Below are 15,687 nucleotides of genomic sequence, written 5' to 3'. Positions count from 1 at the left end.
CCGAGTTAGTTTCTGGAAGGTCTTATAGAAATGGGCTGCTGCAGAAAGAAAAGACATCCCAAAGGGGAAAGAAAGGCAGTATTGCGAGACCTCCTCCAAAATACTACAAAATAGAGAATGTACTTGGAGGGAGGGGTCATAAATAGTTCTCACCTGGAGAAAAAAAAGCTTCAGCTGACACGTGCAGCTTTTTCAACCTCAAAATCAAATACCCACAGTGCACCAACCTGCAGGAAATTAAGCATCTTCAATCCCAGTGCTTGTAGGACCAGATTCAGATTAAGAGATGTGGAAGGTGGTGAAAGGTGCTGCACAGGTTTTTGTCATGTTTAGGCATTTCACAGCTACACAGCATGTGACTAGCTAGGCCACAAACAGGTAATTAGAAGGCACATAAGAATAACAATAATATAATTCTGTTTGCTGCTTCATTCAGCCACTCTTATTTTAACATATTTTTAATGGGGCATGAAGTCTTTTATCCACAGAACAGGTTCAGCCAAGGTAGCAGTAGTGGAAGCTTCCTCACATTGTTCCAGTGTTGACACCCACTGGTGGACCAAAGGAAAATGCCAGCCTGAAACCCCTTAATTTATTCAGGATAACTGCTACTGACAGGCTGACTTCTGGACTCAGAGGTTGATAAGGATAGTTCTGAGCTCAGATAAACAATTTTGTGCAAGTATCTGCCATTCCCAAGCAGTAAAATATTTCTAATTCAGGTAATACTACAGACTCCACAGATAAACGAAAATGCATTTTATTTTTTTCATTCTAGTAAGTGCAAGAATATATATGACAGTCCAGCTTTCAAGGGGCCCACGCTTACTTTATAAATGTGCAAAACTGATTCAGAGATGTGTCAATAAAATTAATAATGCATTTATATTTGTAGACTATAAATACCAAAGGATTTAAGGCTGCCTTTGAGTTTATGTGTCTGAAGTTAATCACTTCAACAGCCATTTAATATTTTATATTCCGTTTGGATTTTCAGAGAAGACAAATGCACGTGGTTTCACTGAATTCCCTTGTTTGCTAAATACGCATGTGAGCAACTTATATTAGGCAATCAAATTTGTCAAATCATTGCAAAATTATTTTAATTAATTATCTTCTCTACATCTTTTTAAATGCACCAATTAATTTTGATTGTACAAGTTCAAATAATAATGAATCAAATGCAAACACTGGGAAAATGTATTGTTAATATCTTCTGGTTATTTTTTCTTCTTTTTTAATTTTTGTGCCAGGCTGTCAGCAACCAAGTGCCATGCGAGTCCTACAGTGGAAGGGGATTTGTTCTTGGAAACCTCATCTAGGTTCAATACTTTAGGCAACAACTAACTATATTGTGTCTGTAGCCATCAACCCCAATAAGGACAAGTCTCACTTTCTTAACTTGCATAGTCTGAATTCAAGGAAACCTTTGGCTATCTTACTTGTAAGGCTACAGGATTCCATGGATACAAACTTGGGTAAACTGCATGGTCAGCAGTGTGAAGATTGCTGTGAAACAGATACAGTGGTCCACCTTCTACTCAAAGCTCACTCTTCAAATGAGCTCTTTCTACCCCTGATTACAATGTTTCTGTTCACACAGCATTTTGAAGAATGATGGTCTTTTTCACAAGAAAACTCAGAGGTTGACACTGAGGTAACTCCCTGAGGAAGGCAACACTGCTTGAAGTCACCCTCAGTGTGAATATAAAAATAAAAAAGCATTGAAAGAGAAAGTTTATTTAGCAGTAACTGTTATTCCTTAGGGTTGGCTGTCTGCTAAAAACTTTCACCTTTCACTACTCATTCTCTTTCCTCTCTCTAAATTTCTTTTTCAGGTGTCTTGTGGAAAGGAACCGAGAGTCACAGAGTAACATTTAGTAGTCACACAAAGATGACAGGGGTATCAGTATAGGCCACAGACAAGAAAAAAAGTCTGTAGCTTTTGCACCTTGGGTATGAACACCTAAAACACCAATGTACATACAGACAATGCACCTGAGAGAATAATGTTGTCAAGTATTCTAAATCTAACTGAGGATCTATTATACTCTTTGTTTAAACATGTAAAGTTAAATTGAAAAAAATCCCTAAAACTAAAAAGGGGACTTGCACTGGCTGAACTAGATTGTTTTATGACCAGGAGGCTGTATCACTGAGGGTCCAGAGCTAGGACAACTCCTAGTGGTCCTTAGTGGTCCCAGTTGATCCTGTGACCTGATGGCCTAACTGTTGTGCTGTACCATGTCTGTCAGGCAGAGGTATAAGTTCAGAAAATATCATGTGAAACCTTCACATTTAAAACAATGTTTTACAAAGAGAATATACAACAGTAAATACATTGGGAAAGTGACTCACTTTCTTTCTTCCAGCAGAGCAATTTCTTTCTTGACCTCATGGTACTCTTCTGCTATTTTGCAGTGTTGCTTATACACCTGCATAGATTCCTTAGAGTCATGACAAGGAGGCAGTGGCTTTAAGAAAAGAAGAGGAAAAAAAATAAAAAATACATATAGTGCTTTTGAATTAACTATTAGGAAAAAAACACTTATTTGAAATATTCAATTTTTATCTTAATTCCTTTGAGAATATTTAAAGATTTTTTTTGGCCTAACTGCAGGATACAGTCAAATATTCCTAGTGATGGCCTTTCACAGAGGGAAAAAAAAATTACTTCCTTGCATAAGAATATGCATAAACCTTCAACCCTTGTAAGGATTTTCCTTGTCAAGTTTGTAAAGTATCCCTGAGATTGTTCGAAGAAAAATTTCTTCCTCATGTCCCTCTTTTTCAGCTACAGTGACACAAGAATGCTAAAGCTGATGCCTGGGTCAGACTCATAAAATACATGTGTGTCTTCACTGCAAAAACTGCAACACTGAGCACAAGCTCTTACTCTCCAACTGTGCAAGATGAGAAGACATAGAAAGCTATTGACTACACACTTTTTTTCACAGTGGCAATGCTTCTTCCAGCTTATTACTAAATGCCACAGGGCCGTGAAGTGGGACACTAGGGCTGATTCTGCTGGACTCAATATTTTTACTGCTGACTCCTGTGCAGCCAAGATTTCACAATGGGTTCTAACCCAGCAGTGTCTCAAACTGTCAGTAGCTTGCTCAAGATCATACTCAGTTTCTCTGCATCTCTGTTTCCTATAGAAAAAGGGGATATACTTGGTAGAAAAGTTATAAGAGTTATATCAGCCATATTTGCAGTGTTTTAAATTTCCCTGAGATGTGTAGGTGAGACTGAGAGTAGAAGGATGACAGCAAATTAAAAAAAAAAAAAAAAAAAAAAAAAAAGACACAATGAAGCAAAAGTACTTCACCTCCTAACCTAAATACTGACATTATTGCAGTAAGGCTTTTTTTTCAATGCACACTGGAGGCAATAAATATGGCAAATTAAAGCACTCTGTCTGAGGACTCCTCGTAAGAATTTCAGTCGATATCTTGAAAATACAGTTTGGTTAAATATCAGTGGGTTTTGTTCCTTAAAAAGGATTCAACTTTGTTCAGGCTTCAGGCTTGACTGTCACATTTTGGCTGTAATACTTTCAGGAAGTAAAGTATTTTTAAGTTATTAGCCATGAATCAATTGACTGTAAATGAACTCCTAATAGCAAGCTTGAGCCACCTGTTTGAAGCAAAAGGAAGCACTTAAAATAGTCCCTTTACTGTCCGGTCAAAGAACATCCAATTGCCTTTCATAATATAAGTAGATTATTTTTTATTTCTTGCTGTCCTACTTCGACTTTTCTCTGAAGCATAATATTCCTTCAATGACATTGTTAGGAAAATAAAGTCTTTAGACTTTTCCTATTTATGATCTTGTAAACCCTTGTTAACTAAACTGGAAATTTATATTACAATAAACATGGTTCAGAGACAAAGATAAGGAATATTTTTATCCAGGAGGTAAGGTAATTTAACTTCAGATGTACCCCAATGCACAGGTGTAACTAACGTATAGACCTTGCAAGTACTTGTAGATGGTAAGTGGTTTCTCACTAAAATTTTAAACCAGACACTCATTTTCCATGTTATAAATGTAAAAATGCTGTGGCATAGGTGTTTCATATCACCTCATCTTATTCTCTCTGAGCTCAGAGAATCTGGGACCCCAGGGAAAGGGCAGTACATTACTTGATGAATCTGGTCCCTAGGAAAGGGCTTTTAATTTCATTTCAATGTGGTTGAGCAATAGCACCATTCGTACAGCCGCCCAAATAATAAGCATAAATTTAACAAGACAGAATATAGAAGTCTCAGTGCTCTAATCCAAGAATGCAAGGGTGAGCCAAAGTAGCATCTCTGGTATCTACCAGAGATCAGCAAACAACAAATGTGTCACAATAAAACAATTTTGAACCGTACCCAGTGGGAAAGTCCCCAAACAGTGATACATCAAAAGATTAAACAAGCAAACCTGCTTTTGCTTCCAACTTAGTTTCCACAAACCTAGCTGGTTTAAACCAGTTTAAAAATTAAAGCAGCATTCAGTTTCTATATTCCAGCTTCCCACTCAAAAGATATATATAGAGAGCTAAAAATTATCTAGTCATGCTGAGACTTAGTATCTAATTCCCACTTAGAACCAGTTGCTGACTTTGAAACCCTTCCGTTTTCTTACGTTGATATTTTATCATTCAAAATAAACTGACAACGAAAGGCATAATCAGTTTACTAGTATTCTGTTCATACAATGGTTTTGTCTTGTCTGATGCTATCAAGCACTGTATCAGTAACTCTTTATTATTATTTTGAATGTATCTTTACATTAAAATGTAAATTTTATTAGGGTTTTATCTGACTAGATGACTGGAAAATTTTGTTTGCTCTTTTTAATTCTGAAATTTCAGAGGAAGGTTTTGGAGATATTACCTACACTGTCCATGAGTAATTTCTGCCCATTAGAACGTGAAACAGGGTTATGCATTCATTATTTAACTAACACCTCTGCTTATTCAGAAGAAAAAACTGAGACATCCGAGTCTGGTCAGTTCTTTGTTGGTCACCAGAAAATGCAAGCCAACACAAAGCCAGAAGGAAACAATTTTACATGTCTAACAGCCTACTTTTTTGACATAAAAAGGGTGCAAAGAAGTAATACATCTGTTCCCACCAGGAGAAGAGTTTTCAGAAGAAAGTAGGGCAAATTCCTGAAAAGCGTGCCGAAGCAGAGCCAAAACTTGCTTTTTCCAAAAAGGTAACTCCAACTAGCCAGAAGATTTTTACAGTACTCACATATTTCCGTAGAAAATGAAACAATAACAGAACAGTAACAGTTGCTGGACTAGCCCATACTCATAAAAATGGGAATAGAAAGAACCTGCAAACTCAGTGAGTGCACTCCCCTCTTCTCAGAAGCAAATCCTTCAATTCACAGGCTTGCCCAGCTCTGCTTAGAAAAACTGAAGTCCCCTGCCTCAGTTGTAAGACTGGCCCAGAGCCTCGCCGAGGATGAAAAACATTTTTGTCATTTCCAGTTTGGTTTTGTTGAAGACATGTTTGTATCATCCTTTGTCATTCCAGCACTATCCTTCATCCAAATGGTGGTTCTTTGTACTTATAGAAGGCTCTCACGTGTTTGTGAAGAGCTACATCAGTGAAGCTCCTTTCCTCTAATTCATCCTAGATGAAACTTCCATTTTTCCTAGCTTTTCCAAGCAGTCTTTCTCTGCTCCCTATTCCACCTGGAATTACTTTTTAGAATTCCTGGCCAAGCAAGCTATGGGAAGTGTTGCAGACACAACATATATAGAAATTCAATGTCATTACATTTTATATATATATAAAAGCATACCTGGTACATAAGCAAAAAACACCCCTGCCAAAGAAAGTTATATTTAATGGCAACAGTTGCTACTTTTAATCCTGCTTATTTCAGGATTCAGTGTCATCCACCCCCATTTTCCTGTGCTGGTAAAATATGTGCACACAGCATCTCTGATTTGGTTCACAAAGCTGGTACAAAAGCTCCTGTTTTCAAGTGATACTAGTGGTCTATCCTACTGTGCTCAATTTTCAACAAGGTCTGATTTTTCCTTGTATATTGTTGAATAACTGACTGTGACACTGACAAAGTTTCTACAAAATCCAGCAAATAGACACTAAGAGATCCTGTTATGTGCTGTTCTGTAACTGTACAACTTTACAAGACATATGCATTGTTTATTTAGATTTTTGGTTGCAATCAGATATGAAAGATGCTGGAAAGTGATATGCAAAGGCAGTTGATGAAGAAATAGAAAGACCCTGAGCAGTTCCGCCTGTTTTTTAAGACAGGTTGAAGGAGCTTTCTAATTGAAATCTTTTCTGAGGACAAAAAAGCACAGTTTCCAGTAAATTTTTCTCTTCACTCACATGACAAATTATTTTGCCTTGCTGAGAGTGGTATAGTTGATAGTGCCACCCAAGTGTTCAAAAACTTTAAAACAGTTTCTTTTTTAATGCACCTTCATTTGTTTGCATGTATGTTTTAGTTCCACCGTGAAAAAAAAAAAAATAATCAAAACTTTCTCCTGAAAAGGTTAAAGTTTAAAGAAAAAATTGTATCATGCATTGTAGCCAGCTGAGCATGTGGACTCATCTAGAAAGAAGTCTTTAGTACCGGTCTTATTTTGAGCAGCATCTCACTTTTCGTACATTTGGTAATTTTCAGCTAAACTATTCTGGAAAATCAGACAGTTGAATGCCAACATTTTGCATATGGCCCATGTTCATTATATGGCTTTGTACACTTTTTCATGATGGAGGAAACAAGATTATTCCAAACAAAAGTGATAGCTACATATTGTAGCTTCCTTTTGATGTGCAACTGGACCTCTTCAACCAGTTTCAGATACCTAGTCTAGGATATATCTTGGTCAGTCCAGTTTTACTATGAAATTAAGCAGTTCTCTTTACTCCAAATAGTTCAAGATAACTGGATGGGAGCAATGGAGACTTTTGCTCTCCTTTCCTGACAGATTTTTCATTCTTTCCTAATATTAGTATGATGTTCTGACATAAACACCCATGTCTTACATAATCTAATGTAAGATCACAGTTATCACAGCAGCATTACAGGAGACTTATCAAGTTTATAGTCAATCAAATCTAATTATAGAGTACGACAGTACTCCAGGATTTCTCCCGGAGTTTAACACATATTAAAAAAATATAGCATGCCCTTTAAAAACAAAGTACATTTTTAAACTGTCTAAAATCATTTGTATGTGTCTAACAAGAGTCTTGGCAGTCAGTAGATGCAACAGTTCCATTATCAAAGTTCCAGAGTAAACAAGGTTTCTACTAAATGCTTCTGCCATACACACCAAACTGTCCCTTTCATAATATTTTCATTGCTTCTTTTGTACAGAAATATCCCACTAAGGCATGAAATACTAGCCACTAACTTAATAAACTGATTTTATAAATGTTTGGAGCACTTTCTCCGTTGCAGCAATTTTATGGTCATCTAACATGATTTATCTCAACAGACTTGTAAAACAATATATGACACAAATGCCTCTCTCAAGCTCACAATCTCATGAGAAGAGATAATGAAGAATTACAGAACACCCTGTGCATCCATATGTGCCTTGTGCTCTTCCCTCTTGAGCATCAAATTCCCAGCTGGAATAAAGACTGACAAAGAGGGAGATGAACTGAGCAAGTGATGGGAAATGCTGGGAAAGGACAGACAGCACACAGGGCATAGAAACGCAGGTACTTCACACTAGATACCTTCCTCTATATTCAGCAACCTAAACAACAAGACCTTAGATGTTGATGTAGGTGTCTAAATATAGCAGCTAACCCGTAGTAGAGTGTCTGTCAGAGCAGCCACTACCCACTCTGCAGCTAACCAAGGAAGTGCCTTCCAAGGCTCGGTCCAACTTTCACACCAGGCAAAGGTCAACGTTTCCCCAAAACAAACTGACAAGTGTAGCAAGCCTGTCCTCCCTTTGCTGCCACCACACTGCTCGTACAAGGGCGGTGGGGGAATGACACTGAAGCCCAAAAAGGCAAGTGCTTTAGCCTCATTCAAAGTGTTGCTTGTCAGTGTGAAAGAATAATTTCCAATACTGCAAACAAAAGGAATCGAAAGCAGTAAGTTTATTAATATGAGCTTTGCTTCACTGGTAACATATAAAGAATTTCTTTGTAGTTTTTTTAATAATAAAGCTGCAAAAGAGACCAGGCTTTTCCTGCATATAGCTTAAACTGCTCTGTTCTCATATGTAAAGATTTTGTGTCTGGTTGACGATATACGAATTATCTTTTTAAGTAAAAAGCAAACAAACAAACAAAAAACCAAAAATACCAAAAGCAAAATGTTTGAGTCAGAGAATTGATATTATTTTCTTACAAATTGCTTCTTGAAATTTCTTCCTCTAAGAGCAGTAGAAAAATGTAACATTCAAAAAGGTAATTGGAAAAGACAACACTTTTGGTCTGAACCTAGCTAGTAGATCACAACAGTAGACTGATCATTTTTATTCTTCAGAAAGAAGCTGTAACTTTCAACTAGAATTGTCTTCTAGTAAAAGTTCTTACAGAGAATTTGCATTTCATCTCCTAGAAATAATTTTTCTGTAGTTAATCCTACCTCTACCTCTGTGAGGCTGGCAGTGATGCTTGGCCAGCAGGGTTTATTACCCTGTCAGTGGGAAGCTGCACTCAACTTTCCCCTGCCATCGGATACCAGTGCCCAGGGAGTGGGTATGGTAGGATCGTGGTAGGAAAAGTGGGAACAGTAGGTAATTCTGCTCAAACAGCCAAGTTGTCTGCCAGGGCCTGACATAGAAGGACAAGGGCTTGAAGCCTAAAACAGAGGTGCAAATTGCTTGGTACTCAGGCTGTGGTCTGCTGCCTGCATGCATAAAATTCTAAGGCTCTTATTTTCCAAGTCACTGGGAGAGCTTCCATAGCTTTCAAGCTGCTTTCAAAATCCAGCCTGAGGATCCGCTAATTTGGCCTTTTGTTTGTTTGTTTTGTTTTTAAAACAGGTTTCAAAATTTTCCCTCCTGTGTTTGAAACCTGGAAAGTAAATACTTTTTTTTTTTTTAGGTGTCTATTATTAGATAGCCACCTACCCTGCATTTATAGTTTGCTTCTTTAAATAAAATACAAATGCTTTGGGCCGTATTTATGGCATGGTGATGAAAATCTTGTGGCTCTAGATGTGATATTTTTATTATGAAAATATGTACCAGCATTCTTATAAAATCAAGCATTTCAGGCTGCTATGCCACAGTTGATTAAAGGGTTCGTTTAACATGACACTTCATGTGTACTGCTTTTATAGTATCTAACTTTGGGATAGAGAAAAGCATGGATGGAATGACAAGGGAAACCACCATTCAGAACTCCTGCAGGTCCTGGTGAAGCCCATGTTGTAGCTTGCTTCTGTAATACAGGAGCTGTTTCAAAGCTGGTCTGCTTACATTAACATAAATTGCAACTGCATCCTATACAGGGCTGACACACCTTTAGTAGTTTGGATTATAGCAATTTAAAAATGCAACTAATAAGAAAATATAACTAGCTGAATTATAACTGTGTTGCAGTTACTGCTTGTTTGACATTTTAAAGCTGTATAAACGCAATGGAATTACATCAAATAGTCATAACTTGAAAAGGTGATCCAGACAGACAAAAGCAAGGAAATTCAAGTTTTTGTTGCTAAAGCTGAATGCACTGTTACCTCTGCATCAGCTCAGAACCCTGTGTTGTCTTAACTGCCTCTATTTGAACATAAAGGCATCTAAATATGAACATGTACTTGAGCTTAAAAAGCTGAAGGACTAAAGGACTAGGCTAAAGCACTACCACCAATTTTATACTTTCATGTGGATGAGTCAGCCAGATAGTCGTTGTAAGCTATCCTTCCAGCTACCTCAATGTTACCAGAAAAAGTATCTGAAGGATAATAGAAAGAATATCATCTGAATCAAAGCCTTCAATTGTTTCTTTGAATTTGTTATTGTATTGAGATCATGAGAATAAAGGAAGAAGGTTCTCTTGAAAAAAAATGTGAGGTACTTAACAGACCAAGTGGGTGTACCTAGTGGAACAGTTCTTGTGTGTACTTTAAAAACTTTTACTGAAGGGCTATTATTTATCCAGCCGACTAACATTTTCAGAGGAGCAATTCTGATCTATCATGAAATTATACATTTAGAGTACATTATACATTCTGGAAATGGGTCTTACAATTCCTAATAAAAAAATCGTCACTTAGCCTGTAAATTACGTACATCTAACAGTAGTAATTTTGGTTTTTATGTATCAATAGCAATAATGATAATCATGATTTGCCTTTTTAGAGCAGTCTTCACCCACTGATCTCAATGTTCTTTAACAAAAAAGGTAAAAATTCCTATTTGTTCCTTTAATCTTTCCTACTCATGTCTAAGGAGCCTGCCCCTATTCTCAGGATTAGAGAGATAAAGCAAGAAGAGTCTCTGTCATCCTCCATTCCTCCTTCAGTCATCCTTTTTGATGAGAGCAGCAGGAGAGAAAAGCCAGTCCTTTAAGTCAGCAATGCCTGCTCCAGTTGATGGGGACAGGAAGGATGACATCATTGGACAACACAGCCTGCTAATGCCTTTCTCAGTTTACACTCAGGAAACAACTGCCTTCATATTGAAATATCAGAGGAAGTCTAAATGCTCCTGGGAAACAGATGATCTGAAGTAGTTTACAAAAGCCATCAAACACTCCAGAACTGCCACAGAGGAAAGAGAAATAAGCCCTGGATACAGCACAGGCTCTGTGCCTGGTGAACCATGGAGTCACCATCAACTGCCAGCTGATTGTCCAGTGTACTGGGACTCCATTGTACTCTGCTTAGTTACCTAAGATTAGAGATAAGATGGCACCACAAAATACACCTTTGCATTCTCTTGGAATGCTTCAGAGAAAGCTGATCATACTGATCTTAGTGCAGCCTGTAGGCATGAGAATATAATACCTGGCCCATTCCTTCTCTCAACAAAACCACAAGGACTCTTTTCATTGCAGTGCAGCAGTACATGCTGTGTTTTGCACATGAATTGTAAAGAAAAAATTACAAAGCAGGTGAGATTGTTGAAATAGTAATTCCTCTGCAATTGGATTTAAAATGTCAAATCTCTTTGTCTGTGTATCTTGAAAATACAATGTTTTCTTCTGCGGAAATATACAGTCTCATTACATGTTAATAGATGAGAGAAGCACCTCTGAAAATGCTCACCTTAGAGTAACAACTAGAGGTATTTTTAATTATAATAAATCTAGTGAAAGTGAAGTAGAACTGCAATTTTAAAACAAAAAAAACCAAACCCACAAGAAACCCCAAACAAAAAAAAAAAAAAACATTTACCTGAAGCTGCTGATCTAGTTCTGGAAATGCCAAAGGGAAGGAGTTTTCAGAGGAAGCATCATCTAAAAGGTAAACGTGATGTTAAATGTCAATGTCTACCAAAAAAGGCATTTCAAATTATCTGTTTAATGTAGTTCTACATTGCATAAATTCACAATAATATCAAGATCCTGCAAACACCTCTACATCTGCTTCTCTTTCTACACTTGAGGTACCTTAACAGACTCCTTGAAAACACTAGTGGGTTGGCAATAAGAAAATGTTTAGCTGCTGGAAAGATAGAAAGCCTTAGTTTGTATTGCAGTGATTAAGGAAAAAAAAAATAAAAATAAAAGGCAAAACAAGCAAAGCCAGTTAGAGCAGTAGAACATGTGATAATATAATAAAAACAATAAATCCAAACAATCTTCCTGAGCTCTCCACTATACTGCAAAATAAAGAACCTTCTAAGGACAGAATCCTTACTATAAAGAGTTCATTACTTGAATGAAGGGAAAGATATCTTCCCCACAACCATACAGTGACCTACCAGGACTAAACCAACAATTATAGAAACCTTTTCCTTTCACCACTCAGAAGCAACCAGAAGAACACACAAACCAATCTAGCAATCCTGTAGCTACAAAACTGTTAGTTACACAGATGTAATTAGACTGGGAAAGGCACCACAAATTTCTCCATACTGCAAAATAATCTCTTTACCCTAACCTGTAGATAACAATCCTTATGGGCTAGAGCTAGTTCACTCCTGGCAACAAACGAGACTCTGTTTTTATTTATTTATTTATTTATTTTTAGTACAGGCTTCCAGTAAAGGTGGGACAGACTGCACCAGTTACGTCAGTGTTGTGATGTGGACACCTGCCCACTAGTAGCTGGACTGAGATCAGAAATGTGAATCATACTTGGTAGCGTCACAGCAGCCACCGCAGTATTTCTTTCTCAGTGACTTTCACACTATCAGTTTTGCATTGGACTGTGATGACTGTTTATGTATCTTACTACAGGTTACGGGAGGTGAAGAGAAGCTTACTGTTAGCTAGATTGCAAAGTCAGTTATTTGTAAGGTGTCAAAATTAAACAAGGATGGCTCTCATAGGGGAAAGCTAACTTGCATCAGAGCCTGCAAACTGCTGTCTGCTGGCAGACTTGTACACTGCAACAAAACCCCAATGCGATTAAGAGGACTGCATGTCAAAGCAGGATTTTGAATATTCTTAAAGAGCACAGACTAGGATTTAAATTATCTATCAAATATTTATCTCTTTATCCTCTCCTCAGTGGTCTTACAGCAAAGTACATTACAAGAAGCAAGGAAAATAAGCCACCTTATCCTATGAAGAATAAAGATACGGGCTAACGTACTGTCCAAGCCTTACTTTAGCTAACGTAGCTAGAGCTGGGCACCTCTAGGAAGAGATGCCCAGAGAAGAAAGGAGAATACAGAGGTATAGAGGACAAAAGCAAAAGCTTTTGAACTTCCTCAGGATACAAAGTGAAGTTCTGTATTTTCATGGGGTACTGGTCTTGCCAGTATTGTCAATAAATCATACCTGCCTCCTCTCCCACTTCATTTTTCACACCATGTCACAAACATGTCTATTCTGTAAAATACTTAAATTGCTTTAATTGTTTAGAATTGTACCAGGCTGACATATAATTGTTTACCTTTAATTTGCTGTTGTTTTCTTGTACAATATTTAAAAATAGATTAATATTCTAAAAGAAGAAAGATGAATCATATGGCAAGGCTAAAAGGAAGGACAGAATAAGACTCAGTCAAGCTAGGGGTACAGCTGCTCTACAAATATTTGGCTGAATACCTGTTAAATATTCTGACAGAGATATTGGACCAGAGTCATGGACAGCAGTTAAGCTGCAATTTGTTTTGACAATTCCAGCACACCTCAAACAATTTTAACTTAAGAAAAACAAAGCAAAACCAAACCCAAGAATTAAAAAAATAATAATAAAAAATTGTCAATAATTATTTTTTCATTGTTTGAAAATTAACAACAAAAAAAATTATGCAGTGACAGAATGTTAGAAAATATATTGGACTATCTTCAGAAAAGAACCAGTAAAAAAAAAATATGAAACATTTTTAAAAGGATAGAACAGAAAGAGAAATTACTATAGAGGAAATCCTTTCAATAAACAGATGTTCCCTGCTTATTTTTTGAACACAAGTGACTGAGTCAATGGTACTAAAAATAGAACATTTTGGTATCCTAACCATTATGGCATACCATAGTACATTTTATAATGGGCCTGCCCTAGCATCTATTGAACAGCTGCTATGTTTTTTTTTAGTTATGCTAGTTTAAGACTTGTTTAAATCATCATCAGATGCGCAGAACATAATCAAGAAAAGCTAGGGACCTCTGAAATTTTCAGCTGACATATTTAGTTTACAAAAATTAACAGAAATCCTCACAGCTAACTGCAATCTTGTTTTCCATAAAAAGAATAACACAAAAACTTTCCCCGCAGCTTCCAGTGAAATAATTTACTGCATCAGGTTAGTCTCTATTTCACTGTTGTCAAAGTAACAACCACAACAATAACAACAAAAATCACTTGGTAAAAACTAAACATGTTTAAATTTCACACAAGGGGAAAGCAAATTGCAACAGTAATTTGCCTCCTAAAATTTTTCAAAAGATGTTTTCAGAAAGTCAGGAGGAAATGTATGAACTCTTGCATTTTCCACCAAAAGAATTACTACTGCCCTTACAAGCTGGAATACTGGGTGTTACACAGGAGATCAGACAAAATCACATTGGCTTCTAGCCTTAAAAATCTATGGCTCTGAAGATCAGAAACATTGAAAATGTCTGAAATGTCAAAGAAAATATTCTGAAGATCAAAACACTTTTGTAAGTATCTTCTTATATGTTTGTGTTTGTTCTATTCTACATCTCCTTAGCTAGACAACAGAAATAATCTCTTTTTGTCCTTTCTCAATTTACTGTCAATACATATTGAGTGCCTAGATTGTCACGAGGAATCACTGATATAATGAAATACCCCCTTGTCCTGGATTGAGTCAGTATTATTTTTTATAATAAAGTTGGTGGCTTTTCTGTATCACAAAAACTGGAAAAGAACTAAGCTGATTCTTCACCAGATGCAAACATTATCTCACTCCTGTGGTCACTATTTTACTGCACCCTTCCTTGTGTCTTGTAAAAAAGAAGAAGATTGATAATTCAAGCTGGTTGTTGAAAACATAATTTGCTTTAAAAAAAAATTTAAAAATCAAAGAATGTAACTTGTTCTGTCTGAAAATGAGTCAAGATTCTGATCAAAAGAAAACAAGAAAGGAGGAAAAACCATACATGTGAATGTTTCGGCATCCCAGCAAACTCAACAGCACTAACATGTGATGTGAAAGAGTCAGATCAGGGACTTAATCAGCCACCTAAGTTCAAGTATCTGCTGCACGACTGCTAAATGAGTAGCAGCACTTCCTGATTTCCCATGGATCCCAAAACTAATTCTGAAGGTCTAAATTTAAACGTGCACTAAAGGTAGAAGAACTGTACTCTGATTACAAGCTAAACTCCGCACATACAGTTGATATTTTATTCACCAAAGACTTGGTTCACGTGTATGGAACAGCTTGACCTTCATGTTTGTTTCATGTTTGTTTTACCAGGTTCATAAATTCACTCCACTTGTTGCTGAAAACTGTCATTATAAAAGAGAGTATCTGAGGGAGCATCTCCAGGGAAACCACTTCCTCTTGCTTTTCATTCAGTCGGGCTGAGATAAAATAACCTTCTACATCAGACAAAGCTTTCTGACTATTCCTACAGCAAAACTAACAACATAACAAAAGAAAAAGCTGCCCAGACAGCGCACCTTCATGCTGAAATGATGTCATGGGCAGCTGTGTGTCAGCTAAACCTAAGCTGCCCAGCCTCCACTGTCCAGGTGAGCTCTTGTTTCTCTGCTGATAGCACCTATTAATACAAACATGAGATGAGTTTCTAATATGTGGTACTGAGATCCATGCAAGCCACCTGATTTATAAGTCTGAACTGTATTAAGACTGATTGTTGTATTAGAAAAAGCTTACTACTTATCAGTGATGTCCTGATGCATTCAGTCCCCTGTTACATGCTAATGTTGCACATTTGAGAATGAATCATGCTTTCTGGAAAGCTTCACTTATTTAATCATGTTCTGGCCTCCTGGAGATTCTAATATCCCAGACCTCCCTCATGCAGACAAATGAGAAAAACCCTTCACATTTCACTGTCTGACTGACACAATGTCTGGTACAATGAAATGTAACATCCCAATCTCTTCCTAGCTGGCTGCTCC

General features: G+C 37.0%; 1 protein-coding gene across 7 annotated transcripts in view; it reads right to left on the bottom strand.

Moving 5' to 3' along the window:
* MAP3K7CL (MAP3K7 C-terminal like) overlaps positions 1–15,687 on the bottom strand; it is a 30,574-nt gene that overhangs the window by 7,125 nt on the left and 7,762 nt on the right. For all 7 annotated transcript variants that reach the window (XM_051607911.1, XM_051607907.1, XM_051607910.1 and 4 more), the window contains 2 exons: positions 11,356–11,417; positions 2,359–2,474 (listed from right to left, as the gene is read on the bottom strand). In XM_051607911.1, coding sequence (XP_051463871.1) covers positions 2,359–2,474; positions 11,356–11,417 — 178 coding nt within the window. The remainder of the gene's footprint in view (positions 1–2,358; positions 2,475–11,355; positions 11,418–15,687) is intronic.

The sequence above is a fragment of the Apus apus genome, chromosome 1 (assembly GCF_020740795.1).
Source record: "Apus apus isolate bApuApu2 chromosome 1, bApuApu2.pri.cur, whole genome shotgun sequence".
In the NCBI taxonomy this organism is placed as follows: domain Eukaryota; kingdom Metazoa; phylum Chordata; class Aves; order Apodiformes; family Apodidae; genus Apus; species Apus apus.
Note: the sequence above shows the minus strand (reverse complement) of the source record. Positions and strands in the feature narration are given on the sequence as shown.